The sequence below is a fragment of the Chaetura pelagica genome, unplaced genomic scaffold (assembly GCF_000747805.2).
Source record: "Chaetura pelagica isolate M959 unplaced genomic scaffold, ChaPel_1.0 scaffold79, whole genome shotgun sequence".
Lineage (NCBI taxonomy): Eukaryota > Metazoa > Chordata > Aves > Apodiformes > Apodidae > Chaetura > Chaetura pelagica.
In genome coordinates, this window is record NW_009969339.1 from 5,674,839 (window position 1) to 5,694,119 (window position 19,281).

At 39.8% G+C, this 19,281-nt stretch overlaps 1 protein-coding gene across 1 annotated transcript in view; it reads left to right on the forward strand.

Annotated features, from left to right (window-relative positions):
* KIAA1549 (KIAA1549 ortholog) overlaps positions 1-19,281 on the forward strand; it is an 84,021-nt gene that overhangs the window by 42,143 nt on the left and 22,597 nt on the right. The window contains exons 10-11 of the mRNA XM_010005813.1: positions 15,068-15,270; positions 18,545-18,669. Of these exons, the coding sequence (XP_010004115.1) occupies positions 15,068-15,270; positions 18,545-18,669 (328 nt within the window). The remainder of the gene's footprint in view (positions 1-15,067; positions 15,271-18,544; positions 18,670-19,281) is intronic.

A 19,281-nucleotide genomic window follows, 5' to 3' on the forward strand; every position in this document is an offset into this window, starting at 1 on the left:
TTCAGTAAAAAGAATAGAAAAGTGACTAAAGGGTTACAAATCCTGCTTTTCCTTTTTACAGCTGAAGGGAACTGGTCTCTGTGTCAGAGATGCTTATTACTATACCTTCAGAGGCATTATTAAAGGCAAACTAATCCACCTCTGCTAATCCTCTGGTACTGTAGTCATGTTCTTGTACTGTCACCTCATGTTCAGTTATACAGCTTTCTCCGTAACAAGTCTTGTCTGTACACCATGCTTTCTTTCAAGATAATTAATGATCTGAAAGATGAGAGAAGCAGAAAGCAGTTGCACTTCCAAAGCAGTCAGAACAAATCAATAGTGAGTTCCACTTGTCTTGCTGCTGCAGAGTGTCAGAATTGAGGTCAGCAACAAGTGGTACCCTTTGATGAACTTAATCCTCTGGTACCTTGTTTCACCTGTGCTGAGGTAATACGTAACAGATTTTGACTGAAGAAGTTCCCTGTAGTAGTTTCAGCTAGTTTGAGAAGGGTCATACAAAAAAGGCAAGAAAGGATCATTACTCTTGGTTCACTATTTCATCACATACATTTTTCAATACCTCTGTAGTGTTGCAAGCTTTCTGTAAGGTAGCAGTTGGGTTGGATTGACTGCAAGGCCAGAAACATCCTTCATAGTTTTACTTTCTCTTGCAAAAATGGTTGAGTTGTTTTTCTCCTCTGCTTCCACAGTATGCTTAATTTTAATCATTCATGAGTCACAAGCCTTGAGCTTGTTTGTATGCAAGTCTCATTTCAGTTTGCCTAGGGAGCCTGTCACTTTGCCTTCTTCACTGTAAGCAAACTAGAAAGAACCAGTAAGGACATCTATTCCAGTCTTTGTGCCAGTGGATGGCTCATTATATTAATACTAAATGAGGTATAGCAATAAAAAGTGTCTTAAATTTTTATCACTTAGTACTTAAAACAACTGGCAGAATCTACTTTGAAAACCATTTTCCTCCTTTGTCCAAGATCTGGAGCAAAAGGACTACTCTGGTTTTCTTAGTAGCAGGCTGTCTTTTGGGCTTTCTTCATGTCTTCAAACAGTGGGTCAGAATAGGGCATATTTAACAAGGACTGAAGACCCCAACAGACAATCACAACAGCATAGAAATGACATTTGGTTTGGTCCTTCCCTTTGTAATTGTTTGTGTTTTTTATAGTTTTTATTGCAGTAAGTGCAAAGAAATAAAGGAGTGAAATCATGTGATCGGGGATTTAGGTCTGTCAGTAAACTCAAGACAAAAATGTACTTAGGCCCCCCCCTTCCTCACCCCACCTACAATTATTTCCATCCCCTCTTGACAGAGCTTGACTTTGATACAAAAGCAAAGTGAAGGCCTGCACTGCATCTGTAAATGAAAGGATGTTGAGGTTAAGGATTGTGGGTTTTCTCTTGGAATCAATATTTCATTGGTAAAAACCATAAAGATGCATTTATAGTGCTAGCTCTTCTCACTCCCATAAATCTTTTAAAATAATTTCTTTTAATGTAAATATAGAAACGGAATGTATAAATATCAAAGTATTTCATTAACATATGCATGGCATATCCATACTGGAAATAGAAGACAGTTCTTTTCAGTCATGTAATATGTCTACAATATGCTTTGCACTTGAAAATGTGTGTTGGTTGGAAGGTAAGAAACTGAGACACTCTGTTTACTCTGTTGTTCAAATTAAATGGATACCATACTGCATTGGTGGATCTCCAGAGGTATCACCACTCTCTTTTTCAGAGTGTTTAATTAGCCATTTTAACATAGCAGATCAGCGGGCAGCATAATAAGCTGTTAGAATTTGCAGTAGCAGCTGATAGTAGATTATATCATCTGTGACTTAAAAGCATTGAACAAAGTTCGGAGTGAGGCAAGAGGGAAGCCTGTTTGCTTCATGCTGCTGGGGAAAGACTTTGCCACTGAAGGCTGGTTCCTAGAAATGTTGAGAGAGAACTTCTATAAACATATGGTAATGCAGCTTACATAAATAAGGCATACGTTTTGCAGAAGCTTTTTATTTTGCGTTTAGAGTCTCTTTTACAAATTTGTGTTCTTCAGAGAGGTGTTTTAAATACACTACAATTTTTCCTGGATCCTGTAGCCCCATATGTCGTTCTGATACTATCTTTTCTTTCTTCCTTCCATTCACTTAATCACTTAATTCTGTTTTTAAACTTATGCTTTTTCCTGAAATTATTTTATATGCAGTCAGAAAATACAATTATTTTAGTTTTAATTTTAATTTTGTATACATAAAGGTTTACTTTTAGGGAGTAGGATTTGTGTGTTCCTGTGACCACCATTAAAAATAAGTCATAAGCTGCATACCCTCACAGTTTATCTTCTGAATAAGCAAACTAGTACTATTGCCTGTTGGTAATGAAACCCTACATTCTTTTTGTGTATGCCCCGAGGGTGTGGCTGCCTGGGTCCACCTCAGTGTGAGGTGAAGGTCGGCAGGAAGTTGCATTATGCAACAATGCAGTCATGCTGGCCAGCACAGCTAACCTGCTTGGGTTCATCATCTGCTCTGTGCGCACCCCTTTGGAATATTTGAGTCACAGTCCCTCACTTGTGACTGTCAGTAAGAGCATGTTTCCCACTTCAGCAGGGATGGCTGTGTTGGAAAATAATCAGATTCTGTGGTGACAAACACATACAAATACCCAAGGTTGCATCTGTATCTGTGTGCAATAGCAGCTCTGAAGCTGGTATTGGATTTTGGATTTGCTTCTTGTCCCCACCCTCAAGGCCAGATCACTCTCAAAGATAATACAGATAATAGCAAAGATGTTTCTTCTAAGGTGATGACATGGGCAAAGTAGACTGTATTCAGTGAAGGCATGTTCTTCAGATTGGGTGTACCATGCCACTCTGACAGATTTTGTTCTCTCCGTCTGGCCTTCTGGTTTCATCATAGGATCAGTATCTTGCAGACAGGATGGCATAAAGGTCCTTTCTAAAATGGCTCAGGAGGTATGCTTCTGCAAAGGATACATGGAGAACCTGAACTCAAACAATACCAAGGGATGTTTTTTCTGCTTCATAGTCTCAGAAGCCTGCTGCTTCAGGGAATATAAACATAAATACATAGGAAAGAAAACTTTTGTGGAAACTGATGCTAACAAAGCCAGGTTGGAAGATAAAGTAATTAAAAAAACATGGACCTTGAAGGGGCTCATATTAGCTGATCCATCCCTTTGCCTCAAAGCAGGATTAACAATACTTGAAAAGTATTAGGTTACCTTTTTCATTCTGGAAATTAAGAGGGCAAACATGCTTAGATCAAAGGTACTTGAACTCTTTTTAAAGTGAGAGCTAAGGAAGCAACACAGCAGTGAATTTCTATGTAAGATTCATTGGTCTGTGCAAGGATAATTCTTTTCAAGAAATGGAACTAAGATATTTAAAGGGCACATGAAGTATTCATGACTTGTTCTGTAAGCTGTAGCATCCTACTGAAAACTCACCTTGATGTTATGTGGGTTGTTGCACTGAGTACAGATGTCTTTGCTTCTGAAAGTAAAGAAATGCATAAATGGCATTTCTAAATTACAGGATTCTCTCTCTTGCCATTGCCTATATCCACCACAACACTGTCCTGCAAAGAAGTTGTTCCTTTTGTGGGCAATTGAATTTTAGCTGTGCGTTGTTTTTAATTCTTAATGAAAAAATGGAGACATGTCTTTAATGCCCAAACCATAACTCTGCTCTGTACCTGAACTACTGACAATTTTGTGTGAAAACGCTGTCAACCCATTTCCTCTCCCACAGAGAGCAAAAAAACCGCAGAATTCTGTATATGATCTGTAATGCAAACAAAGTTGGCAATATTATTTCTTTCTCTATGAACAACCAAAAATTAAATTGCAACCTGGTTCACTAGGGATTTCTCTTTCCCTGCAGTGTACAAGCATTTGGAGAAAAAAAGCCAAATCCTTTGCTAGAACTTTTCAGAGGTAGCTTCAGCTCTAGCCATGGAAAGGCTCCCTGACCTAATGACAAGAATCTCATATCTGTGGACAAGGTCATTGGTGATTTCTTTAGAAGGTCTTGGACGTTCTCCTGAAAATACTGAGCATGCTGAATTCATTGCCTTTGCAGTGCTAACTTGAACTGAGTTGCTTACTTGGCTCCTATATTTTCCAAGGCCACATCCTAGAACACTAAGGGGAAAAGCCCTACTTCTTCACCCAGGAATTGATTCTCTCTGGGACCTTCCGCATGCCTTATGGTTCTTGAAGACTGAACACATATCTCCAGTTCAGTGCCCCTCCACCTATGGGACAGGTGGGATGGCTCAGTCCCCACAAAGCCTAGGACAAAGTGTACAGTGCCCCAGCTTCTCCTTGAATGGCAGTACAGTGTCAGAGCTGGAGGGATGCCAGTTTGCATTGTGTGCCAGCAAACCTCAGCTAATGTGTGATCACCTGGGGACAGTTACCAGCCCTTGTGTGTCAGCTCTAATCTGTGCTGCTTCTGACAGCCAGCCAGACCTCCATGTGTTGCTCATGGTTACAAGTAATGAGTCATGCGTTCTGCAAGATGTCTGAGAGAGGCTTGTGTGGATTTTTATTTCTCCCCCCCCCAAGCAGGGACATCTGATGGCCAAATCTCGTGTGTCAGGTGTAACTTTACATCTCTGAATTGAGAGTTTTGCTTATTATTGTGTATTCAGTAGACTACCTCTTGGCTGTTCCCAGGATCAAAGTGGCCAGCTCTGCTGGAAGCTAAATACTAGGCTTCTGCTCCTCATATAAAGAATTCTTGTGATGTTTTGACATCCTGTAATGCTTTTGTTCATCTGTATAGAGGCAACAGCTCTGCACTGCAGAATAATTCCAGTCAAAAGAGTCTCGTGTGAAGAAAGGCAGCTGACACCAATCTTAGAAAAACTACTTGAAAACTGACATGAATTTCTGCAAGTGATTAATGTCTAAGCCTGCTGTTTGCATAACAAATATCATTCATTTCTAGTAGCAGCCTTAACTAATTATCTGAAAGATGGTCTTTTTGGAATTAGCATACAGGTTCTCCTGCATCCAGAGTCAATAGCTGGATTCTAACAAGGAGCACAGTATTCAGCATCTTAATTATTTCTCAGCAGTACATTTCTCTGATGGCAGTTCCTCTGCAAGAGCTCTTTTGTGGAAACTCTTTTTCTGTAATGAGGAATAACTATTCAAAAATTTTAGAAATAAAATACCACACTTAGATATACTGCTTATACTGATAGATACAACAAAAATTGAAATATCTCCATCTGCTTTTTGACAAACATTTGGGTATCTGTCTGGAGGTTGGAGGAAAAGACCAAGTAGCCCAGGTGCCAAAAGCAAAAGTCAATAGAAGGGGAGAACAGGGGCAGGTACATGTGATGCTTTGCCTTGAGCAACTCTTCAGCCTCCTTGTGGCTAAGGGATTTGCTCTAGAAGTGGTGATATTTAGTAGCCCTTGAAAGATTTCTCTTCCATGAACTTGTGTGGTCCTTCTAAACCCACCTGAGCTGCTCACAGAGATTTTCACAGTATGTTATGTGAGGAGTCATGTGATTCTGTTTTATCTTACTTTTATCCTGCTACATCTTTGTTTTCTGTGATGCCCCCTTGTCCTTGTATTGGAGAGAACACGGAACAGCAGATTCCTGGGCACTTGCTCCTTGCCAGTCCTGACTTCACAAGTCGCTGTCATGTTCCCATCTTCATCTCTTTTCCAGGCAGAGAAGACACAGAGTTCTTACCCTGTTCTTTTGAACTGGCCTTTGAACCAACTGCTAGCCTTTCTAAAAGCTAGAACATTTCTAATTCTTTTCCATTATTTTTGAAAGGGGGAGACTAGATCTGCATATGCTATTAAAAATGTAGGTGAACTATGGATTTATAGTGACATTTTTAAAAAGGAGTTAAACAAAAATAAAAAAGGATCAATTTTCAAAATACAGATAAACTTTATACCATCTTAAACATAATAGACTCCTGAGACTAGATGAATACAAGGCAAGTAAATTCTGTCTTTTCTAACAAAAGATGATAAAGAGTTTACTGTAGAATTTAGCTATTTTGGGAACAAGGAAATGGGCCAATATCAAATAATTGCTGCCTAAGGTTTTAATGTTCAAGCTACTCACTTGTAGCTTCATTTCAGCAAGCAGATTATTTCTACAATATATATGATAGCACTTTCTGTGTGCATTAAACCCTTTTCAGATGTGTTAATGTGTTTTAGTCATTTAGCCAAATGAAATACCAGCACAAAAATGAATGAAAATTGCTGAGCTATACTCTACCTTAAAAGTGTGTTAGCACTTTCTCATAATTTGTGGAGAGGAAGTGTTTCTTGGCTGTGTTGTGTATGCACTCTGTCCAGACAGCGAGAACCATGTTATGAATGTATTCTTTTGCCTCACTAGTCCAGAAAAGGTTTTCCTTAATTCATAATTTTTTCATGCGTTGTGCTATGTCTCCCAGAGGTTGGAGTTGATGTCAGTGTTGTGTCCATGGCCTTACAGGAGTAATTGTTTGACATAACTTATGCACAAAAAAACATTGGTACAGAGATACAGCAGTGGCTTGTCTATCCTATAAAGTTGGTGATCTTTTTTCTAACTTAGTCCTGGCACTTTCACCCAACCACTATACAAAGAAACCTTACCAAATTGTGATTAAGATACTATCCACCCTGTGGCATTTCTGTTTGAGAAGGAAGACTGAAACTGTGTGATTCCAACACAAAATTCTGCCTGTTACAGCAGTTATCCCATCAGCCTGTGGGCATAGATGTACTCAGAGTTACAGACTTTCAACAACATGATCCCTCTTGTATTCTGTGAAATGTACTGAGCTGTCATGGTAATATTAGTATGGCAGTAAGAAATGCACAGAGGAGAAGAGGAGGAATGATGAAAATCTGTAAGAAGAAAATCTGTCTTAAGAAAATATGTCAGAACAGGTGCCTTGAGAATTTCAGGCTTTATAAAGTTTTGTAAGTTTAGGGGTTTCTTTCTTTGTTTTTAATCGTACTCTGGGAGCAAAATCCCGAGATGGTATTTTTTGAGGGATTCCTGCTTTACTTACTATTTGTATGGTGGGGAGCAGTAAACCACAGTTTTGACTTTTTGGAGGAGGGGAGGAAGACCAGAGGCTGTATACTAGCTTCTTCTGGTTTTCCGTGCTAGCACTGCATATACTGTGTGTTGTGAACCAGCTTGGGTAACCCAGAGAGATTCAGATTGGTCCCCTTTGCTTTCTAAACTCCTTCTCAGAGAGGATCCTCAGTGAGGCTGGATCAAATCTTTTTGTCAAATCTGGCCCTTCCAGGGAGAGTGATTAAAATGTCACAGTCCAAAGAAATGCTTGGCCATCCAAAATCCCATGATCGGATTGAGATGAAATGACACTCAAGGTCTGTGTTTGAACATCAGCTTTAAGTAGAAACATAGAAGGAATATTGATACTTCAGGTATTATTTATTCTCAGGCTGCATGTTCTGGATCCAAGCTGGTGCAGCCAACGTGGGAGGAATAGTGTTAATAGGCATGGCTGAGTCATATAATGATTGAACAACTGGAGTGGACCCTCGCCCCTTCAGTTCCTCCGTTGTTATCTGTATATGTAGACCTTGGGCCATATGCAGGCTCTTGTTTATCATAGGCATCAGGCAGTCCTTTTGTTTTGGACTTGGAACGCTGTTTTGACACCACTTCCCACAATAGGCCCTGAGGGCTGGTCCCTCAAACCGTGTGCTACTTTTCCCCAACTTGATAGCAGAAATACATGTAACTTGTAAACGTGTTTCTTCTCCAGAAGGATGTGTTTCCTCAACTGCTTTACCTATAATCAGTAATCATGATAGTTGACAGAAGTGCTGTTTCAGTGGCAAGTGTGAGACTTCACCTTTTTGGAGAGGTACTTAATCCAAGATGAGAAAATGGGCAGCATTTTGTAGATACAACCCCTTTTTTTCCCTCAGATCTCAAAATCCTGCTTCTTTTGGGGATGTGGCTTGTCGTAGAGGGTACAGACTAACACAGCTGTAGTGGAAGGGTGATGGCATCCCACCTAAGAGACAATAGAGTGAACTGCCATTGTGCATGCACCTCTTTTTATATACATACACAGTTAACCAAGTGAAGTTATTTAAATTTAATTAGAGACCTTTTTGATGCTTAGAAACATATCCTAAACCAGCAGCAGTGAATGGGATCCCTCTGCACATTTCTCAATGCTGCTTAGTATTTTTTGTAAAGAAAGACGAGAAAGAGTTTGTGTTTATGACACTAGTTGTTTGCATCATATTCCATTTCATAGGGAAGTAGTGCAAATGGCACAAAAAGGTCTTGAGAAAAAAAAAAAAATGGGTTTTTTTTGCTGCAATTTGAGGGAGGCTGTGGAAATGGAACTCTGCTTACCCACCTGGAGTACTGTGTCCAATTCTGGAGCCCCCAACATGAGAATGACAGAGAGTCTAGAGGAGGGCTACAAAGATGATCCAAGGGCTGGAACACCTCTGCCATGAAGACAGGCTGAGAGAGTTGGGAGCCTTCTGAGCCTGAAGAAGAGAAGGCTCTGGGGAGACCTCATAGTGGCCTTCCAGTACCTGAAGAGGCCTGCAGGAAAGCTGGGGAGAGACTTTTTACAAGGTCTTGTAGAGAGACGATCAAAACTGGAAGAGGGGAGATTTAGGTTAGATGTTAGGAAGAAATTCTTTAGTGTGAGGGTGGTGAGACACTGGAACAGGTTTCCCAGGGAAGTTGTGGAAGCCCCATCCCTGGAAGTGTTCAAGGCCAGGTTGGATGAGGCTCTGAGCAACCTGGTGTAGTGGGAGTGTCCCTGCCCATGCAGGGGAGTTGGAACTAGATGATCTTTAAGGTCCCTTCCAACTCAAACTGTTCTATAATTCTAAGGTTCCACGTGATCTTCTAATAGGCTTTTTCATCAACAAATGTTTCTTGTGTCTTAACTCAGGTATACATTATTGTTATTGAATTGCATGTATAATTTATATGCATACTTTTTTATCCAGTTTGTAACAGTAGGATTAAAGCATTGACTCTATTTATGGACTTGTGGTTTATCTTTTCTCTTTCACAAATATATAAAGATAAATTAAAAGCTTGTCTAACAATTTACATTTAAAATAAGAAATCTTTGCTAATGCTGGTTTTGTGCAGTCTTAGGTAAAGGCACTTGAGGCTGACAAAAAGAGGCTCAGCGCCTGGACAGGTAGCAGTAGCAGAAGTGGTCCCCTAAAAAGATAATGTATTTTTTTCCTTGCTTGTGGTTAATTTGTGTGTAGTAGATGACTGATCCACACATAGTATTCTGACTAACTGTCCTGAGATGAGCAGACATTATCTAATCTGTTACACTATGTAACTTGATACAAAGAATAGGAAGAACGTGGTAGGTAACACACAGAAATTGATAAGAAAATTTAGGAAACCTCTTCAGTCTGGAACAACACCATTCATTCCACTGAGTCTCAGTGAACTGACTAGTCTTGGAGATAGCAGAGTTTTATTTCAGTATCCTTCAGACACTTTTCACAGAAAATGTAGATTTTAGTTACTGTCAGTTCTCAGTTAAAGTCATAATGTTGCCTTGGTCTAAGAGGTGAGGTATCAGAAGTGTAGGGATTGGGTTTTTTTAGGAAACAGTGATTTTCTGTTAGCATTTTTTCTGCAGTAGTAATCATACGGATATTTGTGTTTCTCAAATAATTGTTAATTTTAATAAGCTGTTTTATCAATTTTTTCATTGAGGACCATTATTTCAAATTCAGGCATCATGTTTTTTATATCTGTATTTTTACATTATATTTTTCTGTCATATTTTTTCATATATGCATCCAGACATGCACACGCATACAGTGTCTCATACTGTTTATATATTGGCTGGAGCTGGTAGTGCCAACTTAAGCTTTTTTAGCTGGAGATGTCTAGAAATGTTGTTGTTTGGCTCTACAGAACTCTGCAAGATTTGAATCATTCAGGTCAAAGTTTTCTTTTCAGGCATAAGTTTCATACTGAATCTTTTTTTAATATAAGAGCTTGTTCTCTCAAAGAACAGGGTTAAGAGAAAATAAAGTGCTCTGTCCAAATTTTTAAAATTGTTTTGGAAGCTCTAGTGCATGTTCTTGGCTTTTGGGGGTGTATGGTGAGGAAGGGAGAAAACAGGACCAGAAGGATAGTTTGTGTAAGGAAAATACTTTTGCTGATTCTATGGGGAATTGCCCATTTCTGACTAGGTTTTAAATCTTTAGGAAAATGTTTGCATAGGGTTGACAGGACAATTGATTGATAGAACAAGAGGATTGATAGGACAAGAGGAAATGGGGTCAAGCTGTGGACACAACAAGAGGAAATGAGGTCAAGTTGCATCAGGGGAGGTTCAGATTGAGTATTAGGGAAGAGAGGTGAGACATTGGAACAGGCTGCCAAGGGAGGTGGTGGAGGCACCATCCCTGGAAACGTTCAAAAACCATGTAGATGTGGTGCTTTGTGAGATGGTTTAGCGGTCATGGGGGTGTAGGGCTGATGGTTGGACTCGATCATCTTGAAGGTCTTTTCCAACTTTAGAGATTCTATGATTCTGTGACAGAGACTTGTTAGAGGTTTACCAGTTACATTCTCATAGAATTACACTTGTGGGCATTTAAGCTCTGTAGAGCAGTACCTTCAAAGCTAAGAGGGTTTTTTCTCTGTTGCTGTACACAACGCAAGGAGTAACAAGCAGTGGGACTCAGGTTCTTGGATAGTGTAAGTGAACTGGCAGCTGGCAGGCAGAGGGAGAGAAGGGCAGGAGGCTGGGATGCATAGCCAGATTCTGCCTGGCAAGGAAGAGTAAGACCAGATAAGGAGTTTACCTGGCTGCAGCTTTAGAAAGGTAGAGCCACAGGTTCTCTGGTGCCTGGGGCAAGTCCTTCTTGAGGCTTACAATAGTGATACCTGAGACTTGCCAGGCCTCTGTTGCCAGCTGCCTCCATGAAATCCATTGACAAAGTCTCAGCCACCCGAGCTGCAGATGTGCATAAAATAATACATCCTTTCTCTTCTTACATCCCCTCCTTCTTTGACTACGTGTTTGCCAGCTCTGACAAACCCATGGAATAAAATGAGTATCCTGCTTCTACAAATAATGTTCTTTATATTCTGCCCAACTTGGCCTAATAGCAGACAGTCCAGCCTATGCCAAGGCTCCAGCAGGGTAGAGAAGAGAGTGAGAGGGTTCAATTTAGAGCTTTTTAACTCAAGACTCCGTTTTTTTAATATAAGAGCTTGTTCTCTCAAAGAACAGGGTTAAGAGAAAATAAAGTGCTCTGTCCAAATTTTTAAAATTGTTTTGGAAGCTCTAGTGCATGTTCTTGGCTTTTGGGGGTGTATGGTGAGGAAGGGAGAAAACAGGACCAGAAGGATAGTTTGTGTAAGGAAAATACTTTTGCTGATTCTATGGGGAATTGCCCATTTCTGACTAGGTTTTAAATCTTTAGGAAAATGTTTGCATAGGGTTGACAGGACAATTGATTGATAGAACAAGAGGATTGATAGGACAAGAGGAAATGGGGTCAAGCTGTGGACACAACAAGAGGAAATGAGGTCAAGTTGCATCAGGGGAGGTTCAGATTGAATATTAGGGAAGAGAGGTGAGACATTGGAACAGGCTGCCAAGGGAGGTGGTGGAGGCACCATCCCTGGAAACGTTCAAAAACCATGTAGATGTGGTGCTTTGTGAGATGGTTTAGCGGTCATGGGGGTGTAGGGCTGATGGTTGGACTCGATCATCTTGAAGGTCTTTTCCAACTTTAGAGATTCTATGATTCTGTGACAGAGACTTGTTAGAGGTTTACCAGTTACATTCTCATAGAATTACACTTGTGGGCATTTAAGCTCTGTAGAGCGGTACCTTCAAAGCTAAGAGGGTTTTTTCTCTGTTGCTGTACACAACGCAAGGAATAACAAGCAGTGCGACTCAGGTTCTTGGATAGTGTAAGTGAACTGGCAGCTGGCAGGCAGAGGGAGAGAAGGGCAGGAGGCTGGGATGCATAGCCAGATTCTGCCTGGCAAGGAAGAGTAAGACCAGATAAGGAGTTTACCTGGCTGCAGCTTTAGAAAGGTAGAGCCACAGGTTCTCTGGTGCCTGGGGCAAGTCCTTCTTGAGGCTTACAATAGTGATACCTGAGACTTGCCAGGCCTCTGTTGCCAGCTGCCTCCATGAAATCCATTGACAAAGTCTCAGCCACCCGAGCTGCAGATGTGCATAAAATAATACATCCTTTCTCTTCTTACATCCCCTCCTTCTTTGACTACGTGTTTGCCAGCTCTGACAAACCCATGGAATAAAATGAGTATCCTGCTTCTACAAATAATGTTCTTTATATTCTGCCCAACTTGGCCTAATAGCAGACAGTCCAGCCTATGCCAAGGCTCCAGCAGGGTAGAGAAGAGAGTGAGAGGGTTCAATTTAGAGCTTTTTAACTCAAGACTCCGTTGCAGTGCTTAGGCCTGAGAGGATCTATTTGTGATTGTTCAAACAATCTTAACTGTGCCATTTCTTACAGTGTGAGTGCTTGTCTTTGCAATACTAACAGTCTTTTAATTCAGCTTCTGTGTGGTCTGTCTGCAGAAAAACATTTGTGCGTACATATGCTGTGGTGTACGTACATGTTCACATAAATATGTCTGTTTCCTTAACTGTGCTTAGACAAAAGACTATGTTCGATTGCATCTATGAATAAGACTGCTCAAAGTTAAAAGATTAAAAATGTGTATTTTTACATGTTGCTTTACTCCCCAGAGGGTTTACAAATCCAGTATGCTAGAGTTAACTCTAATGTATGTTGAAAAGCATGCATCAGACATACAGCAAACTTAATAAAACTGTACTAGTAATTCCTATATTACTAGTATGTTTGTCTCTTTAGTTGTCCTTGCCCACCCCACCCATCTCACTGTTCAGAAAGGAGTAGTGACTTTGCAGGTCAAGTCAAGGGTGCTTAGGAAAGGGTAGAGCACCACCAAATCTTTTTTGTGAAGTAGTTGTGTCCAGCACATGCTGAATACTCATCATCTTTGGAGCAAAGGGGGCTGCAGGCAGGGCAGCAGAATGTAGTGAAGTAGAGGAAGTGATTGATCATCAGGGATCAGCAGCCAGGCTGTGGAGCCATGAGGGTGGAGTATGTGAAAGGGTTAGAAGAAGGGAAACCACTGAAGGGGTTCAAGGGAAAAGTGTTGCACACAGGAGTATCTTCAAAGAGAACAGACAAACAGAGTAGAGGTGGAGGTGGGGTAACTTGGAGGAATTGCAGCGAAGTGCTGCAAGCTGGCATGATACTTCTGGTAGTGGAAGTGAAAAGTTCCTCCTCAGAAGTATTTTTGGGGGAAAAAAGGAAAGAGTTTTGGGGTGGGTTTTTGTAAGTGACCAAGATCCTGAAGACAGTGTTTCAACTCCGAATGGGGGGAAATTTCAGGAAGAGTTCACTAGGTGGCTGTTACTCGAAAAATAGAGAAGCAGTTACACCTTCACTTGTCTAGCTCAACAGTGCCTTTTTGAATCAGTGATTGCAGTCGTTCACATAAATTCAATGATAGAATCACCCATAATGCCAAATTGAAGGAACTATTGTAAAGGCCAAGAAAAATTGAGTCTAGTGGAAGACGTCCAGATCTGTTCAAATAATAAGCTTTCTCATTTTTTGTGAAATGAACTCTGGAACCTCGATAGTTGTTGGATTTTACAGGAGAGCTTTTATTGCCATCTACTGGTCAAAGTAGGCAGTTGACTCTACTACAACATCCTTTCTAAGAAGCATTTGGAAAATGTTTGCTTACTGAGAAAATATTTTGAAGAGATTGTTTCAGAATATTCCTTAGGCAAGCTTACTTTTTGGCATGATATCAGACGAGTCTGTTTGTAGTTAACTATGTTGGCATGCCAAGCTTTATGAAAGGGGGTTCATTTAAACATCTGGAACCTGACGCACCCATAAACACACTCCAACACATGCTTCACTTTGCAGGAAATCAGCTCTAGGAGCACACAGAGGGTTTTGTATGTGTGCTGTGCCGTGGGTATGTGTGCCTGCACTTTGAAAACTGGAGTTGTCAACATTTATTTCTGGTTTAAACTTCCAAGCTACATAAAATTGAGCAGGACTTGAGGAAAAACTTTCTCTTAATTAGTTCTTCAGAATTTCTAATTACTCCAAAGCCCAAAAAAATCAGCAGGAGAGCTTGAAACTTGGAAGCTTGATTAAATTAATTCTGAATCAAGTCATTGATGAGGTGATACTAGCTTTTTTATAAATACAGTTATGAAAATGAAAGGCCTATTTCTGTGTCTTTCTCAAGTGAGACACCCATTGAGTCTATAATCCTTTAATAAGATCTCTAGGATAAGTATCTAATTTCTCTAAACTCCAAAGCCTTTTATATATTTGTCTGTCTATTCAGTATGAAATTTCTAAGAGCTAGATTTTCAGTTCTTTTCTGGAGACATCCATGCTGTCTGAAAAGCCATTGCCAGGCTGCCATATAACTCAGTTTCGCAGAATGTTTAACTTTCATCAGATGAACTAGGTGTTTGTGCAAGCACTCCCACACTCCTGAAGATTTGAAGAGGTCAAAATTAGGAACACCAGCAGTGACATTGTTAATATTATTTAATCTCACTTCAGTCATTTTGACTGAAAGAAATGGGAAGATGACCTGGCAGTGGTAACCATTTCAGGCACTACAAGGGTATCTACCATCTTGCACTCACAAGGACACAAAAAGCTCCTCTCACCATTATTAAATCTGAAAAAATAACTGGAAGAAGATGTATCAGCAACAAAAGGCTATTTTTTTAACTAGATTTGCTGACTTGCAGTCACTGTGTATCATATACCTAAGTAAGATGACAGAATGATGGGGGGTGTATTTTTATTTTCCCTGCAGCTCTCATGTTCATACCTGAGACTACTGTATCCTGACCATCCTCCTAGTGGCCATTGTTTGCAGATTTTAACCAAAGCCTTTGTATTTTTTGTGACTCATGGTTCCTGTTTTTTGTCTTTGTTCTTCTTTCACAGCTACAAGGCCCCAGTGTGAAAGGCTTTGATTTTGCTAAGCAGCATCTGGGTCAGCACAATAAAGATGATGTGCTCATTATTCATGAGCCAGCTCCTTTACCAGGACCTACTAAGGACACTACACCATCTGAAAATGGAGATGTACCCAGCCCCAAATCCAAGACTTCTTCAAAGCCTTCAAAGGCTGTTCGACACAGAGGGAGGTCAGTTCACAAAGGAAAATCAAACTGTAGTAGATGGCAGTTTATTAATGGCTGGTGATTATTTTCAGGGCAATTTCAGGGGAAAGGGCTGTTCCAGATCTTTGGGACTTGTGTTTTCTAAGTGGGCCATCAGACTTAACACCTCACTACTCCTTAGTACCAGGATGTGAGAATTTAGTGTCCATTTTTCTCTTAAAGACAATAAGAGGGGTTTTAAACACACTACTACTAGGTTGGCTGGGGTCAAGTCGTTTCTTGTTTAGTGAAAACACCACGTGGATGTTTTCTGATGCATTCTCTTTGTAGTGATCTCTAGCTACTTAAGGTAGCAGGTGGTTGAAAACAAATGAAAAGCATTGACAAATAGCAGTGTTATTCAGTATCATTAATAGTGATAAATATATGTACTGTAAGTTGGAATTTGCAGAAATAAGCAGTATTTCCAAAATTCAGGGAAGATGCCTGAGTGGTTTGTTTGTGGTTATATGGTTGCCCTCATAGCAAACCTACTTTGGTTAGGAAATGAAACTGTGCAAGTGGAGAACTGTCTGTGAACCTTCAGTAATTTCCTAATCTTTTCTGATAATCAAATTATGGGATTGTGTCCTGTTGGAAAGGGTTGTGTTTGTAGGGTGGGTGCTGTAACAGAGCTACACAGTGAAGAATAATCTGTGCCTTAAAGAAAAAAATAAAATAAAATAAAAGGATAATTGTGTGGGTAATAGATGGGAAAAAAATGAAGCCCTGAAGAGAGGAGTGCTATGAAGAGTCACGAACAGCTCCTTGCTGTGGATCTCCTCCATGCTCCACTTTCTAGTAATTCTTCTCTTTCTCCTTCTCATTTTATTGCACTCCTTTGTCTCCAGCTCTGCATCCCCTGTGCTTTTACCTATATGTTATTGCATGGTGCAAGTTACAAAAAAACCCAACACAACCAAGGGTAGAATTGATTGAGCTTAGAAGGAAACTAGAGGTGGTTCTTTCTGAGCTGCAGGTCTCTGTGACACAGCTTGCTGCTCTGTTCAACCTTCTGTGCTTCCACTAAAGCCCCAGTTATCCTAAGATCATTGCTTCATCTTCCCCTCATGGGCTTTGTGCAACTCAGTCTTCGTCTTCCCAGATACCGAGCCTGTCTTCCTAACTCCCTAGAAGCCTTACAAGTAGTAGACTACCAGTGGTACAGTGGAAGGTGGGCAAAATTGGAAAATGAAGAAAGAAGAATTAGCTAACTCATTTTGAAGTAGCTTAAATAAGTTAAAACGAACTAATATAAATCAGGACAAGCGGTTTTCTGTTTCTTACAAAGTTCAAAAGTGGCCTAAGACAGAGTTAATATTCAGAGGGAGGGGAAGATATCTATCTGCACATTCACGTATGTAAAGTAAATAAATATAAACTTGAGGCTGTTACTGTATTTCATCTAGAATAACTCAGAAAATGAAGCAGGAGAATTTTTCAGAAGCCATAGTTGTAATGCTTCTCCTGATGACAATAATGAATCATTGATTAAATTTGGAACAAAGATATTTCTTTTTTAATAGCATCTCAATTCAAACACTTCAAAATGTTTTCAAAACAGGTTCCTCTTCTCTCCTTCATCTTCCCTTAAGAGAAAAATCTCCCTTTAGGCTTCACTATGGAGATGTTACCATCATCTCCCTAACATGCTGACATGCCTGTGTCAGCTTGCAATTTAAAACATTTGTTCCCTGAGGCAGAAGCTGAAATGTGAAATGATAACACGGTGTGTTATGTTGGTTTTAGCTGTTTTCTGTTTTGTGAGGGAATACGGAACTCAGTTCATCACAATGCAATTCCAGGACTGTACGTTGCATGCCAGGAAGTGTAGTGGTGATGTGAGTACATGATCTGTATCTGTGAAAAACAACAAAATACAAAATCAACAGAGTTCAGAAAGCACAGCATGTCTGGGCTCCAGTTGAGAGTTGGACCTGTTGTTTTGGCTTGAAATGACACAACTGCTTATTCTTCAGCACTTAAAAAGAATGACTGTTGACTAAGAACAATTTATGTTCATATAAATTACTTAATGGTAAGTTAGATATTCTGTGGAAAGAGTATGAAAGAAAACAACAAGCACAACAAGGTTATTTACAGATATGGACATAAAACTCCAGCCTTATACTCTGCTATACCAAGACAAAGTTGATGGAATGATAGCTCTGCCCACTCTCTCCCTGCTAATTAGTTTTTCTGGGGAATGTGACTTATTAGTATTACAGTCCTACAGAGAAGAATAAAAGAGTTTGATTATCAGTGCATTGCTGAGGGAGGAGAAAAAGGGGAATTGAATTCAGAGCATTGTCTGCTGCAAGGAATAGGTTTAACTTTCAATGAACTTGCCTGGCTGGGTATAGTTACCTTAGTCTCTGAGTGCTCTAGGCACGTTGATATTTAGCTAAGACCCTCAATAACTAGTTTAGGATACCCATCTAGCTCAAGCAAATCTTACTGGTTAACAAGGTTAATGCACAGACACGTGCACACTCCTAGTGATGTGTTCCCTACAGGAGCAAAATATGAATGATCGCAAGACAAAATGGTCACTGGAGACACTATCACACAGGCTGATCCCATATGAAAAGAGAGGCTTTAGTGTCTGCAGGGTGGTGGTGTATGCCCCATATTTTTGCTATTTTTATACTATCTGAATAATTTCACAGCTGAAGTATTCTTTTGGGGAGGATCACAGTATTTCTTTATATTTTTCTGTAATAGCCTGCAAAAATTATGAACACTGAGGTTGTAATTTGTAGGTAACAAATGTTTTTAAGAATCTCATGACTGTATGGGTTACATACATGCAAGTAGCATTTTTGAATAACCTCACGTTTAACTAGTCAGGAAAATAATCACATGTAGTGTTAGCAAGAGACACCAAGTTGTGAAGTCTGAATATTAGACTAATTTCCTGTACAGGTTTCTTATTTCTAATATAATTCTTCTGTATCTGAAAAGTAATCTGCTATTTAATCTGCTATTTATTAAGGTAGATTTTTCTTGAAGTATATTTTAAAGGAAAGATGAGTCACATGTGAATCCTGTTACAGTCAGTTTTCACACACAGTAACAGTAACGCCATGGCAAGGATGTGTAACAACAATAATTTATGATGAATTTACAAACGAACAGAGGAAAATACTAGCAGTCTTCACAAGATACTTTAGCACAGGATTCTTTGCATGTGAGAACTGTGCCTCTTTGCAAACTTATGTTACATGTTGGTTTGTTTGGGTTTTAATGTTTGTGACAGAATTTCACCATCAGATGCTGACTCCACAGCCAGTGAACAGTCCAGTGGGAGAGAGACAGGAGAAGAAACTGCAAGACCAGCAACAGCTGCAAACGAGGGCAAACCACGCAGAGCAGCGAAGAAGGGTTTGTTACTTTATTGTTTTTCTTATGTGCACCAGCAGTGCTTTACTCACGTTGAAAAGTTACTCTAGTGCTGTAACTTTTCTAAACTCATCTTTGGATGTTAATTTTTCTGCTTTGTGTCACTCTCCTATTTTTCTTTAGTTTCTTCTGTTGAAACTGCAGATCTGTGCATTCCATTAATTCCAGTGAAGCTTTTGAAACTAACGGCTTAGCAGGAAGGAACCTTCCCTCCTTTTCTCTCCCACACACCCCTAGCAAGCCTCTTTCCGTTTAGATCTAGCTGTGACTTGTGGTAGCAATCTTGCACGAAGTTTCATGAGCAGTAGAGGTCACAGCAGGACTTGATACAGCTTGGTTGTGTCTGTGACTGTAACTTTGAAAAAGTGAGATTAAGAGAACAGAGCAATATAACTTTTACTAAGAAGTTCTAATTCAAACATCAAAATGTCTTCATTATTGTATTTTAGAAAGATGAAAATCCAGTGCCAGTAAGTTAAAAACAGTTAAATTCTTTTGTTAAGAATTATTTTGCAGTTAGTGTCACCATTTGTCCTGGAGGTACCATAAGATATATTTCTTTGCTCATTGAACACTTGATAAAACATTGCAAAA